Below are 15,443 nucleotides of genomic sequence, written 5' to 3' on the forward strand. Positions count from 1 at the left end.
GGTACCGATAAAGCAATTTGTGTATCAGCTTATTGCATGTAGTGTCACTTTCCAGCAATTAATTATCATTGCAAATATCCTAAACAATAGGTTTGAACTTTTAAGATGTCTTTAATTATTAATCGCTTATTATACATCACACCACTTCATTGTGTTTTATCGCTAACCATTGAGATAGCAAAACATTTTATCATATAATCCTTGCCTACTTGTTTATTATAGAGGGATGGATGTGGTCATGTCCTCATGAACGATACCCTGAGTTCGTCACCTGAAAGCTTGCTTATTTGATCCAAATCCCTTATTAAATCAAACACCTATTGATGACTCTTTGTCTGAAAGGCCATCTGCTCAATGTGTTTTCTGCCTGTGATTACTTGGAGCAAGTTATTTTAAAACAAGGAACATAGTGGGGAAGTGTTGAAAACCATATGACATAAACTAATCCAGAAAGTTCAGAAATACTAATAGATAAAATTGTAAAGTAGTTTAATCTCAAGTTTTATATAGTAAGTACAAAATATCAGTTCAAGTAAACAATGTCTGAAAGGTGAGACAGTGAAATATCCTCATAGACCAAATCAATCTTTAACTTTTTTGCTGTATTTCTTGAAGAGATAAACTGCTTACAAACCTAACCACCCATTGCTACAAAAGTTATCTCTGAATAAACCCACCAAAAAAAGTGATTGTTTTCTCACTAAAACCCTATGAATTAAAAAAAAACACAGTTGTCACCTGTCTTTCCTCTGCTGATAATGGTAGGTTCTGAAGACTACGTAACAGTCTGAAAGAATGGATTTTGACCATTCAAAACTAACAGAGTTTGTCACTTTCATTCTGGTCAAAGACTCACGGTGCATCCTTTTGTTATGTGACACATTGATTTCCCTCCATCAAAGTTTTTTCAGTGGCAGATACCCAAAATAAGACCATTAGAAATAAGAACAAGTGTATGTTGTTCAGTCTCTGGGGCTTGCTCTGCCATTTGATAGGAGCATGGCTCATCTGATATTCCCCTTGCACACTTTCCTGCCTTTTCTCATAACCTTGATTCCCCTACTGGTTAAGAATCTTATCTATCTCAGCCTTAAATACACACAAGGATTTTGCCTCCACAGCTCTTTGTGGGAAGGAGTTCCAAAGATTCACAACCCTCTGAGAGAAGAAATTCCATCTTACCTCAGTCTTAAATTGGTGCTCCTTTATTCTATGCCTTGTGCTCCTAGTCTCTCCCATGAGGGACCATCTCTCAGCATATCCATTCATTCAAACTGGCCTGATGTGTCCTGTGCACAGAAAGCAGGATGAATCCACTCCAGCCAATCACTGTCCATCAGTCTACTTTCAATCATCAGAACAGTGATGAAACTTATTATGAACAGTGCAATCAAGCAATAACTCCTTAGGAATAATCTGCTCACTTATGCTCGGTTTAGGTTTCAGGCCTGCTCAGCTCTTGACGTCAGCTTACAGCATGAAAAAGAGTTAAAACAAGAAGGGAAGTTAGGGTAATTGTACTTGACAACAAGGCAGCATTTGATTGATTAAGGAATCCAAGTAAAACTGAAATCAATAAGAAGCTATAGGGAACTGTGGAAATTGTTTGGATTCATACCTAGTACGAAAATGAAAATTGTGCTTGTTGAAGGTCATTCACCTCAGTCAAAGCACATCTCTGCAGGAGTTCCTCAGGGTAGTGTCTTCAGCCAACCATTTTCAATTGCTTCATGAATAACCTTGTCTCCATCATAAGGAAGTGGGATGTTCATTGATGACTACACAATGTGCAGCACCGTTTGCAATTCCTCAGATCCTGAAGCTGTCTGTAGCCAGGTGCAGTAACACCAAGACAGCTTTCAGTCTTGAGCTAATAAATGGCAAACAGCATTTTTACCACAAAAGTGCTAGGCAAAGACCATCTTCAATAACAGAGAATCCAACCTTTCTCCCCTGATATTCAATGGCATTACCACGCAAGAAATTCAACACCATTCAGTTCAAAGTTATCACTTGATTGACACCATCTTTAACAGCTTCAATACTCACTCCTCCATCACCAATGTGTCTGATCTGTGTACCATCCACAATATGTAGTGCAGCAACTTGCCAATGCTCCTTGGACAGCAGCTTCCATGCTCATGACCACCTAGAATGACAAGGACAGTAAATACATGGGAAAACCACATGCAACCTTCCTCCTAATCAACAAACCATCCTGATATAGGGTTATATCACTGTTTCATCACTGCTGCTGGGACAAAATCCTGGAATTCTTTCCGTAACAACACTGTGAATGTATCAATGTCACAAAAATTGCAGCAGTTTAAGAAAGCAGCTCACCACTATCTCCTCAATGGCAATTTTAGCCCCATTAGTTGCCCTAGAACCTTTTTCAAATGATAGTTATTGCATTTATTTCCTACACCGTTTAGTGCCTGATTATTTAATATTTTGGAATACTACCAATGTCGTCTACCATGAAAACTGCTGCAGAGTATTTGTTCAACTCCTCCGCCATTTCCAGGTTCACCATTCTTATTTCCCAGTCTCAATCTTTAAGGATATCATAATGACCTCCTTCTGTGCTATCTCATTTGATGTTTCCACATCATGTAAATCACTGGTTAGGTCCAATTTAAAAATTATCCCTGGACTTTCAATGTGGACAGTAGGCATGCCACTACAGAATTTGTTGATTCTCCCACCAACCTGGAATAAAGTTCTCAATTGGCATCAGGAGCTCTGTGCTGGGGTTTGTCTTTCCTCCAGAGATGTTTCATTGCTGCACTGCCATGCCTGCAGCAGAAATCTCACCCCTAAGGCAACTGGATGCAGCGGGCACTACCTGTATTCTAATGTGGCCTGCCCAGAAGATTGACACTGGATATTCCAGAGGCAGGTAAGTGGGCCCTCAGATGACTTGCTAGCCTGTGAGGGCAGGATTTGACAACAAGGCCAGTGCATTAGCTCCTGCAGGCCCTTCTTCTTCCTGATTCTGGGCCTGAAAACATTGGCAAATGTGAGGACTGCAGATGCTGGAGATTAGAGTCGAGAGTGTGCTGCTGGAAATGTCTGTCCCGAAGAAGGGCTTTTGCCCTTGTTCTCTTGTTCCTTGGATGCTGCCTGACCTGCTGTGCTTTTCCAGCACCACACTCTCGACTGAGAACATTGGACCCATCCTAGTAGGTCACTGTAAAGCCTACTAGGTAGCCTCGCTGTATGTTAGGACCCATGCTAGCTGAATATCACTGACAATGGATCGATGTCCTGAAACAGCCGGTACTCTCACTTGAGCTCTAGCCAAGTAATTGCTACCCTTCCCAACCTTGATTTAACTGGAGGAAGGTGAAAAGGTGTGGAATCTCCAGTCTGTATTTTCCCACATGATCACATGACCCACTAATACCTAAGCCATAACTCTGAACTTCTCACATGCTGGAGTCGGAGGGATGGGATGTGCATCATATTCTGTTCTATATTGATATTAGGCACAGTACACTTAAAAAAGACATTGATGGAGTGGTAACATTGCAGAGAAGAGAATTAAGCAAGTGAAGTTGAGGTTGAGACATTAAGGTTTCAAATTAGAAAGCAAGATTCAGAATACACATGTTCTCTGTACACTTTAAAGCCATTTGATGTTGATGTATTATGTTTGTTAGGGCAGAGAAGAAAAATTTTTACTCTGCACCAAACACAGTGCCTAAAATTAGAAAATGCTCCATTCTCCTCCACTGAGACCCGTTAAAAGAGGAAACAAAAAACAAGTGACAAGTTGTGAGTGTATTCAATGGATCGTTAGGAAACTAGTCCTGATGTAATTCTGATGTAGCCATTAAACAGGCAGCTTTCACTAATATTTAAATCAGGCATTAAAATGCAAATTTTCTGACCTAGTTTCAGAGTTCTCCAGACAGTCAGCTTGTGTTTCCAAAGAGAGACATTCACATTAGGATTTCAATGTGAAAACAAGCCTAAGCACTGATTTCTATCACCTCATCTTGTGAAAAGACATATGTGCACTACATCTTAAATCATTTTCAGTGAAAAGACCTTAACAAACCAATGATTGGAGCTAATTGTTTACTCCTTCAACACTACAATCTTTCCAATGAAGGCTCAAATACATTTGAATGCACGTCAGAATTTATGCAAATGCAGTGGGAATTATCTATTTACTTTATGTTTTTTGGAACTCTTTATGAATATAATCTCCAATTTACTTTGTGTTGTGATTTTATAGCAATGAAACCTGAAACTCTTGATGTTCAATATCGGAGCAAATTACTGCAGTTGCTGGAATCTGTATTGAAAACAAGAAATGCTGGAGGTCACAATGGATCAAGCAGCACCCATGGAGCAAGAGCAAGCAAATGTTTCGAGTCAAGACGATTTTCCATCAGAGCTGAAGTGAAGTGTGGAGGGGGTAGTATTTCTGCAATAGTGAGGGCCAGTGGGAGTTGAAATACTCAGGGAGAAAGGGTGCTAATAGTTCAGAATAAGTGATCGGAAGGCGAGAATGGCAGAAAAATGGCAGACTGGAAAGAACAGAATGGAACTGGGGGGAGAGGAAAGAGGGAATATAATATGCAAAACTAAAAGAAAGGGAAGGTGATAAACTCGACTCCACTCTGCAGCAACATCGATTCACCTTCTCTCCAAGCTGTGCCATTCTTCCATTTCACTGCATCCTTCATCTCAACTGTCACCTCAACAAAAGACTTTTTCTCTTTCCTTCAGGATTCAAGGCTCACCAGCTCTAGCAACTTATAGACTCCAACACCTGTCCTGTGCTGCCCTCCTCTTTCCGCCTCTAGGACCTGTCATTCAGAGCTGATCCCTTACCCTCCCTTCGTGCTTATCCCTTCCCAGCCCTCAGATGACACCCCTTTCTGTTCCCAAGAGTTTACTCCATCCAGTCTCAGACCTTACCATGTGTTCATCTTACCTCCTGACCTTCCCCTCTCTGAGGCTGAATGTACTGTCCTCAGCAAAGGCCTCAGCTTCATACACATATGCCCCCACCTTTCAGGCTCACCATTAGGGGGAGCTGTTTTTCCACCATCTCCATCTCCATGCGCACTTCTTTGGGCAGGACTCCCCCCTCATTCCACTGATCCTATCACTCGCCTTCAGTGTTCGCGTCCACTTGGACCCCTTCCTCTGGCCTCTTAACAGCCCTCAATCTCTTCATTGAAACCTGCTGGTGTAACATTAACCATCTCACTTTCTCTGCTCTTCTCACCCACTCTAACCTGTCCTCTTCTGAAATTTCCACACATTGTTCTCTCAGGTCCAACCTTAACTTTGTTATCAAACCCACTGACCAAGCTGGTGCTGTTGTAGTTTTGTGCACTGATCGCCACCTTGCAGAGGTTCAACACCAGCTCTCAGACACTTCTTCCTATCGCCCTCCACCCCCCCACCCACCCCCGGAGCATGACTCCACATCTAAACATTAATCCATTGTTGCCTGCACTGTCGCCAATCTCATTACCTCTGGGAATCCTTTCCCCACTGCCTCCAACCTTATAGTCTCCCAACCCCAGACAGGCCATTCCAACATCCTTCCCAAAATTCACAAACCAGACTGCCTCAGTAGACCTATTGTATCAGCTTGTTCCTACCCCACTGAGCTCATTTTCTCCGACCTTAACTCCATCCTCTCTCCACTTGTCCAGACCCTGCCCACCTACATCCACAATTCCTCTGATGCCATCCACCATTTCAAATAACTCCAACAGAATGGCGCCACCAAACATGTATACCCCTCACATCCTTTTCTGCATTTCTCAGCGCTCGATCCCACCCCCACCACCCCCACCCCGGGTCCCACTGTACCTTCCCATGTAACCACAGAAGGTGTAACACCCGTCCCTTCACCTCCGTCCTGCTCACCATCCAAGGGCCTAAACTGTGTTTCCAAGTGAACCAGCATATCACCTGTACATCCTCCAATCTTGTGTATTGTATTCGCTGTACCCAATGTAGCCTACTCTTCACTAGAGAAATCAAACTCAGACTGGGTGGCTGTTTTGCAGAACACCTCAGGTCTGTGTGCAAGCATGACCCCAGCCTTCCTGTAGTCGGCCATGTTAGCACAGTGTCCTGTTCCTATGCCCACTTATCTGTTCTCAGCATGCTGCAATACTCCAGCGAATCACAGCGAAAACTAGAGGAACAACTTCTCATTTTCAAGTTAGGCACTTTACAAACTTCTGGGCTTAATATTGAGTTCAACACCTTCAAAGAGTGAACCCATTTCTTCCCTTTCTTTCAGCTTTGCTTGCTACACTCTCTCCCCCCAAATCCAATGGGACTGTCTGTTCTTTCCAGTCTGGCAGTTAGACACCCCATCGTTATGCCATTCTCACATTGTGATCACTTAATCTGAACTACCAACATCCTTCATTCCCCAGCATTCCTACCAGACCCCCGCCTCACTACAGCATAAATGCTGCCCCCTCCACATTTCACTTCAGCTTTGATGAAGAGTCATCTAGACTCGAAACGTTAGTTTGCTCTCTCTCTCTCTCTATGGATGCTGCCTGAGCCACTGTGATCTCCAGCATTTCTTATTCTCTTTGTGTTCACTTGCATTAAAATCTTGGCACATGTACAACTGATTTCTTATGGAATGTTGCTGAAATATTCAGATTTTCTAGTGAGAAGAGTAAGAATGGTACATTATTCATTGTCTGGTCTAAAACATGAGCTGTGATTTAATGCACTTCCCCATTGTGCATTTGGGGACAAGAGGGATTCAGTCAGGCAGGAGAGTTGTGGGTGATTTACACTGACAATATCCCATCTACACCCTCTTTATTCAGATGCTGCTAAGGTAAACAGAGAACCTGCTTACACTTCTGCCAATTGGGAACTTTAGGTGGGAAATTAATGCCACTTTAAGGGCCTGCTACTCAGGTTACTGGTATTTAGGATAGGGGTGACATGGTGGCAATGTCACTGAATAAGCCATCAAGATACCTAGGCCAAGACTCTGGGGACATGGTTTTGATACCTACCCCCCCATCCCCATTGGTTAATAGTGAAATTTGAATTCAGATAATAAATTGAAATGAATAATTGAGTTCAATTAATAAATCGTAATAACTTATTAACAAAGCTAGTTAAAGGATAAACATGACACCATTGTAGATGGTTGTCTCATCTGGTTCACTAATATTGTGTAGGAGTGGAAAACATACTACTGTATGTGACAGTAATTCATGGCAATATGGTTGACCCTTAAATGCCCTCCGAAATGAGTAGCACACTACTTATTCATATCTCGTTATGAAAAAATCAAATACAAGGACTGAAACCAGATGAATCACCCAGTATTAACAAAATCACTTTTAAATTACAATGACAAATGCACCTCTGCCCATCTTGCAAAAATTACCTGACAAACATATGGGAGCTGGTGCCAAAAAGAGAGACGGCTGTCTTATAGACTAGTGAAGAACAGCCTGACATAGTCATACTTACAGAATCATATTTCACAAACATTGTCCTGGATGTCACCATTCCCTGGGCATCGTTGTCCCAATGGCAGGATAAATCCACCAGAGGTGGCAGCTTGGTGGCACATTGTCAAGAGAGAGTTAGCCTGGCGGTGTTCAATGTTGATGCTGGATCCCATGACATCTTATGGCAGCAGGTCACACATGGGCAAAGAAACCTCTGCAAACAATATCCCAGACAATACCATCATCATCCTGGATATGTCCTGTCCCACTGCCAGGGCAGACCCAGCAGAGCCCACGGCACAGCGGCACACAGTTAACAAGGAGTTGCCCTAGAGATCCTCAACATTGACTCTGAAACCCATAAAGTCTCATGGCATCAGGTCAAACATGGACAAGGAAAGGTCCTGCTGATTATCACATAGTGTCCTCCCTCAGCTGATGAATCAGTGTTCTTCTATGTTGAACACAGCTTGGAGGAAGTCCTGAGTGTGTCAGGGACACAAATTGTACTCTGAGTGGAGAACTTCACTGTCCACATGTTCAATGCACACATTCTATATCTGAAGTGCTCTACCCCATTTTATTTTCAAGTTAATCATGCATGCATCTAGGTCCACACTGAAAGAGGTTTTAGATTCTTTGTTAATGTTATTGTGTGGTGCTGGAGGCCATTTCAAAATTCATTAGCAACTGTTGTAGTTGTGGGTATGCTCGTTGCGCTGTGAAGTTGATTTGCAGACATTTTGTCCCCTGTCTAGATGACATCTTCAGTGCTTTGGAGCCTCCTGTGAAGAGCTGCTGTACTGTGTCTTCTGGAATTTATTTGGTTCCATTCTTGCAACTTCCCATTGCGGGTTCCAGTTGTTTGTTGTAGTGGCCGGTATATTGGGTCCAGGTCAGAATGCTAATTAAAAGAGTCTGTGGATGAGTGCCATCTATCAACAAACACATAGACCTAGACCCAATATATCGGCCACTACAATGAGCAATCGGAACTGACAACCGCAAGCAGCAGAAGCGAAACCAAATAAATTCCAGAAGACACAGTACAGCAGCACTTCACAGGAGGTTCCAAAGCACTGAAGATGTCACCTAGACAGGGGACGCAAATCAACTTCCCAACTCAGTGAACATCCCCACAACCACGACAACTGGCACCCAAGCTACAATCTTAACACAAAACTTGATCATTAGCAACAGACCACAACATACAGTCAATAATGTCAGGCCCTTGGCAACCAACTCAGGGACTGTTGGAGGCTGAGCCTGAAAGCCAAGCTTTTATTTTTTTGCTTATTATGGAGCCAGGAAGAGTCGGAAGTCAATAATGATTTTTTTTTAAATGTATCATATTTTCCAAGTGTAGTGTTGCTTTTGGAAATAATCTTCTTGTGGGAATACCACTAGAGACAGAATTTGGGATTTGGAATTTTCAGAGTGATATTTTTTAAAACCACCATTTGCCATTGCAAGTCATTTATTCTGTTTTTTTAAATGAACAGTGACCTCTGCTGGTAATATTTTTAAGTGAGCCTAAGCTATGTTGGTGTTTTGCAACTTAGGAATGATAACAATAGTAGAATTAACTTCAGTGTTCTCTGCTCACATATCAAAATCCACAATCAATATGCTACTACTGAGCTAGTACAACATGATAATGCCATGATTGTTCTTTGTAAAGTAGAACTAAGGTTGTTGGTCAGTTGATTCCAGAAACCTTTTCAGTCGAGATCTTGAAATGAGAAATTGAACCAGTCTATCGGTAATAAGATAAGATGTGAAATTTTTTTCAACACAAGCTCCACTGCATTTCTGTAAGCCAGCTTTGACTGTGCAGGAAGCAAATACTTCCAAGTTCAGCTTTAGGTTTGAAGTGATCTTGCGTCACTTTAACTAGCCAGTATAATTGAAATTTAGAAAGATCCACGTACCTAGAAAAACATTTGGCATTTTACTAACATTGGGCAGACAATCTAGATAATCTTGGACAAGCTGGATTTGTAAGAATTTTAAATTTACCAGCATTTATAAGCCTGTCAATAAAACCTCTTTTATACCTTGTTAAATGTAGAAAGTAGAATTGTTCTCCCTATTGCAGCTGAATTAGTTGGATAACTCCTGTGATTGTCACACTTGGTTTTCAAGCCAGGTATTAATATCAAAAGACAAGGGCCTTCTGCCATATGAAGCAAACATGAAAGAGGATTCTAAAATAGATTTTCATTCAGAATATGTTTCTAACCATGTAATGAATAGGAAGAAAAGGCTTGCGAGTACCAATAAAGCTGCCAACGTTGTTCACTGATATAGTTATGAACTGTTTTAAGAAGAAACTCTATCTTGTGAAATATATCTCTGGTAAATCATAAGAAATATGACCACTAATACCCCTCAAGTATTACATATTTAAATTTATTTCTTAAGATGTTCTAAACTTTTCAGTTTGAAACCTGAATTGCTGTTCAGCTCTCCAGCTAACGTATTACTTTCTGAGATGGCATTTAATGAAAACATCTTTTATTTGCAGTGGAAACGTATCCTCATAACCATGCATAGGATTGACTTGAGGAAATATGCAAGCACATATGAAACAGAGAACAGTGTAATAAAGATTTTGTTGTGCTACTTAAAATTTATTAATTAGAGTTTTGTTTAGTTGCTTTGACTGGATGAGTAGAGTGACCCAGACTATGAGCTCCACATCCATCTCACAGGTTCCTGCTACTTAGGCAATTTTTCTTCGATTGAATATTTACTACCTTTGACAAGGATGTTTTCCCATAACAACAAACAATCCCACTTACTTGCAAGGGATGGATAGTTCCACTTCTCATTTGAGTCCCTGTGTGATAGCGAATCTGCCACTGACAAATACAAAATAGGAATGATGCAAATTAGGTTTTCGCATGAAATCAAAATCTGATTTTATATCTCTTCAGTGAATGTAGATGAGTTGAATATGAAACAATTATGACAATCGGATATGTCATCTGTGGCTTATGAGAGAGAGAAAACAGTAAAATAAATAGTAATATATGGAAATGAACTACAGGTCATACTCATCCCCTAGAAATATCAGACCCAGTATGTCTCATTTGCCATTCTTGCTGGTTTCCTTGTGGGTGAGGCTATTATAGTTTCACTGCTCTGGGACATGTTAGTGCTGTATTTATTTTAAATCTCAGCGGGGGTGTGGGAGGAGTGGTGGGAAGTGGAATAAAGGTTAAGTGCCATGATTTCACAATCTTCCCAATTTTCTTTCAGCTGTTGCTATGAAGAGACAACTCCGAAATGACTGATGTGGAGCCTGGTGTCACAGATTTTGTCTCATCAGGACGAGCAGGCCGTAGAAATGCCTTACCTGATATCCTTAGCTCTCCAGCAGGAGTCAATTCAGCTGATTTACCAAACAAGCTGTCAGAATTATCCATAAACACAGGTAAAGATTGCAGCCAGGAAAGTCTGACAGTTAGCATTGTCTTCTTTGGAACTCCAAAGGAGAGTCATGTTGGAATCAAAATACCACCTCTGCATTGAATCTTACATTTTTTATTGGCTAACTTTGAGGTCTCTCAAGTTTTTTGTAAAGCCTTTTACTGCAAGGCCTTAAATATTTGCACTGTGTCTTACCAAACTTGCATTATAAACTACCTACCTGCCTCTATGGCATCTCTTATATTCATTTCCAGCTCGATCTTAGGAAGCGTTGATGCCAGAATATCTTATCACTGCCGGGATATTCCAGAATTAACTGGCATCCCTTGTATTATCTTTAAAACCTATTGGTTCTTGATATTTGCCCTCAATATACAGATGGGGAAATCAGTGCTCTTCACTTTGTGGGCACATCTAGAGGTCCTGCTGGATAGGGTGGTGCAGAAGTGGGATGCCATCGTCCCCCAGAATCAGAGGAGGAGACCATAACACCAGAGCATGCCAGCCTGGTCTGAGGTTATCATTTGGGTTGAAGGAATGGTCAGAAATGTAGGAAAAGGGTCAATGTTCTTCTCCACTCTGCCAGGGTAAGTTTCACTATCTTTTCTCCGATAGCTCACACTCTGATACTGTATCCATCTCCCACCAAGGCTCATGCTCTACCACTCTTGCTCTTGCCTACAACATCTTCATTCATTTGCGGTCACTCCAACCCTCTATTGCTCTAACTCCACAGGGCCTCTGTCCAGCTTACTCACTTGCTTGTGACACCTCCCCATCTGCACCAACAATGACTGTGCCACCAACTTTCATCCCCGTTAATACAGCTTCTCCAGGGGGAAAACAGCCCACAATAAGGCAGTGGCTTGAAGATAGTAAGGACTGCTGGAAGTCAGAGTCGATAAAATGTAGACCTGGAAAGGATCAGCAAGTCAGACAGCATTGGAGCAGGAAGCAGAACTGGCACAATGTTCCATTTTCCTTCTCACCTATCTGCTCAAACCTTCCCACTGACCAATCACAATAACCCCCTAACTGTATCAACCCATCATCATCCCACCCATATTTTCCCCAGTCCCACCCCACTCTCTCTATCTATTTCACAGTTCCCTTCCCCCTCCGCAGCCCTGATGAAGGGTCCCAATCTGAAATGTTGACTTTTCTGCTCATCCGATGCTGCCTGACTTGCCGGGCTTTTCCAGCTCCCATACTTTATCAACTCCCATAATAAGGCAGGAAAGGACAAGCTGAGCAGAGAGCTCCCTGACATTTGGCACCTCTCTCCTAATGCGTAGAGCATCCTGACTCTGATTGCCCCTGACTCTGATTGTCCGAGCAGCTGACAGACTATCCAAGCCCGTGGACTAGTATGAAAGCTGCCTTTTACTTACAGAGCTGGAGCCACTTTGAGTGAAGTCCATGCACTTTGACTTGAATGAGGCCAAATAATAACCATGCCAAAATTCCTGCCTTTGTGTCTTTGCTAAATGGTAAGTCAAACCAGAAGTAATAGGAACCTGGAACCTTCGAGTGAGGGGACAAATGGAAAATGCCTAGGCCAAGCAAGGTAGGGATACTGCAAGCATCTAGGTAGCTTCAAGTGATTGAGCACTATGACAGCATGTGAAGAAACCAGCAATGTGGGTGTGGATCAGTCCATGAGCTGTGTGCATGCCCCTGAATGCACAGGGCTGCAGCATTACAATGATTGTTGCTGGTGCAGCACAAGGTGCAGAAGAACCCTCTAAGTGAATCAGAAGTATACAACTAGGCTGCTTAGAGTTTGACATATTTCTTATACCAGTATCTGAGGACAAGGGATGGACACAGCCAGTACCTATGAAGCATGCCCTGAGATGTTAGTGCCTGATGTTCAACACAGAGGTCCGGTGGAGAAAGTTGCTAGTTGAATTCATTCACTTTTTGTTGTGACTTCAGCAATTGAACATCTATATAGCTTTATTATACTTTGAGTTTACAGTTCCTTCAATAAATTTGCCAAATTAAATTGTCAATTTATACAAGTGTTACACTAGCCCTGGCTTCCAACAATACCCCATGCTGCAGCTCTACAGATTCTGTGTATATGCAAAGTTTTAATAAGTATCGTATTCCTTGACATTACTACATGGACCAATGTAATCTGGCTAGGTGGATGGTTATGCAGCATTAAAAGGTAACCATTTCATGAGTTTAAATTATAGTGGAAAGTGGAGGGTTGTGCCAATTCTGCTGTTTTTTGTCTCTCTCACTGTGTTTGATAAGTCTCATTGAAGTCAATTAATATATCCTAACCGCAGCAAATTTGTTCTGGAGTCTTGACACTACATTTATGCTGGAATAAGTATGTGAGTCACACAAAATGCCTCACATATTAATGCCAACAATGATACCTCAGCACCTGAAAGTACAGCTTATGATCTAAGAACTAGTTTACTGATAGGAATGACAAGTATTTTTCACATAAAGGTGCTTCTATCATCATCCACAAATTTGCTGAGACAAAAAAATGAACATTTGTTCTCAGAAAGTCAGCCCATAACTTAGGAGATAAGGTTTTTTTTTGTGAAGACTTCCCTTAATAAGAGGCATAAACAAGAATAAATAAACCAATTCCACAAATTAAACATGAGTGTTCATTACCACTTTATTAACAAGGGTATTGTATTTTGAAAAGTAGGGCTTTTACAAAATAAAAATAACTGGGTAAAGCAGCCTCGTTCAGAGCTATCTGGACAAAATTGTTATGATTACAACAAAACTCACATCGGTTATTGGTCATAAACATTCAAAACAAACCGTACTATTTGTTTTTACAACTATACATTGTAAGCAATAAGTCATTGTGGTATATATTTTTTGTTTCTCTTTATTCATCTTTTTCTTAATTGATCATAGATGGAGCAGAAGAAAAAACATCTGTGTCAGAAGAACCACCAAAACCACAAGAATGTGAAGATAAGGAAAATACATCATAACAGGCCACTGAACCACAACACCGCGTAATATGTCATTTTCACAAGTGACACCAAATTGCCCAGATTTATGCAGCAATTAAATACAAGAGATTGCCACTTCAAGTTGAAGCAAACTCAGCATTTCTTTTTCTTGACAGTGTGGGGAGGAATTAGATAGAATTCTCAAAATGATAACATTGCAACAACCTGTTTCGTTGTAACTGCTTCTGATTTTTTTTTGACTGATGGCATTTATCTACACATGGATTCAAATGATATTTATATAACTCAGTAAAATATAAGAAACATTGTGGATAGAATATGTGCAGGTATTAGTAATTTGCAGTTTAACTATTAAAATTAATTTAGAGTTTATTTTCTTATCTAACAATAGCTTCCGTAAAATGCAATATAAAGAAATTATCGTATTTATTATTCTAAAGCCACTTACCACATTCTGTTCTTTGTGCTGTTGTACTGTCTTTCATGTAATTAACTTCCAACCTTTATGGACACTACCTGCTTTATACTGTTGTAGATTGTATGGCATTTGCAAAAACTTTTAGATGAGATTTTTGATAAAAAATGTTTTCATTTAAAATAAACGTGCTTGTTTTGTTTATTATTTTTGAAAAATATCCCTTGTAATCATGAATTGAAATGTAAAGCTCAAACATTTCTTATGCAAAATATGTGGATGATAGGAATGATGAGCGGGAAGCAATTGGATTGTAGCAGACGGAAGTTAATGTGGGAAGTAAAACGTTAAAAGAGCTTACAGTGTTAAAGCTTTCTTTTCTATCTGGGTTACTGAGGTTTGTTATGTAAATTGTTTCTCTCTCGTTCTGGATGGGACAAATGTTTTTATGTAAGGGACACAAAACATAATTAAATGAAGAGACACAAAATATAATCAAACATGGAGGACAATGCCACTTGAAATTGCTGTATAAATATTTGCTGTGACTAAAATTTGCAAAGAGATTTCTCTTAGTTGAATACTTTTCTCTGCATATGCTTGCAAAACGATTATATTTCATACAATCTGCCTCTGGAATGATGTTTGAAGAACTTACTATAATTGACATAATCGACAAGGTCTCCAGGATCTGAACAAGAGAGGGACTCAGAACTAACAGAGGATGGGTGAGTACATTTATATACCACCTGTTAAAAAGGACCTTTGAAGTGACAGACCACCGCTTCAATTGAACAGGAATCTGAACCATAATAAGGAGAGCAGATCTGGCATATTAAAGTTGATGCAGTGCATCCGGTTGTTTCTGAAGTAAGTGGAAGCCATTCCTCGGGTAAACACGTAAAGACCACTGGGCAAACAACAGGGAACAGAAGGATGTCCTAATAGATGGATTTGACTGAGAGAATCTAGCCATGATGGAAACACACAGCAAGCGGCACCACAACAGTCACTCATGGAATACTTAATGGAGCAACATAAGAAGACTGTAACAAAGGTGGTAAAAATGCTTGGGACTCAATTGGAATCAAACAAGCAAAAGCATTGGTAGGGAAAATAAACAAAACATACACGGGAAAGAGAATTGTCAATCTGCAG

At 40.7% G+C, this 15,443-nt stretch overlaps 1 protein-coding gene across 3 annotated transcripts in view; it reads left to right on the top strand.

Annotated features, from left to right (window-relative positions):
• The window catches only part of pkib (protein kinase (cAMP-dependent, catalytic) inhibitor beta), a 79,771-nt gene extending 65,282 nt beyond the window's left edge, over positions 1–14,489 (top strand). For all 3 annotated transcript variants that reach the window (XM_072555932.1, XM_072555933.1, XM_072555934.1), the window contains exons 2-3: positions 10,740–10,914; positions 13,809–14,489. In XM_072555932.1, coding sequence (XP_072412033.1) covers positions 10,767–10,914; positions 13,809–13,888 — 228 coding nt within the window. In that variant the 5' untranslated portion in view covers positions 10,740–10,766 and the 3' untranslated portion in view covers positions 13,889–14,489. The remainder of the gene's footprint in view (positions 1–10,739; positions 10,915–13,808) is intronic.
• Positions 14,490–15,443: the final 954 nt, after the last annotated feature.

This window comes from Chiloscyllium punctatum, chromosome 3, assembly GCF_047496795.1.
Source record: "Chiloscyllium punctatum isolate Juve2018m chromosome 3, sChiPun1.3, whole genome shotgun sequence".
NCBI classification, from domain to species: Eukaryota; Metazoa; Chordata; class Chondrichthyes; order Orectolobiformes; family Hemiscylliidae; genus Chiloscyllium; species Chiloscyllium punctatum.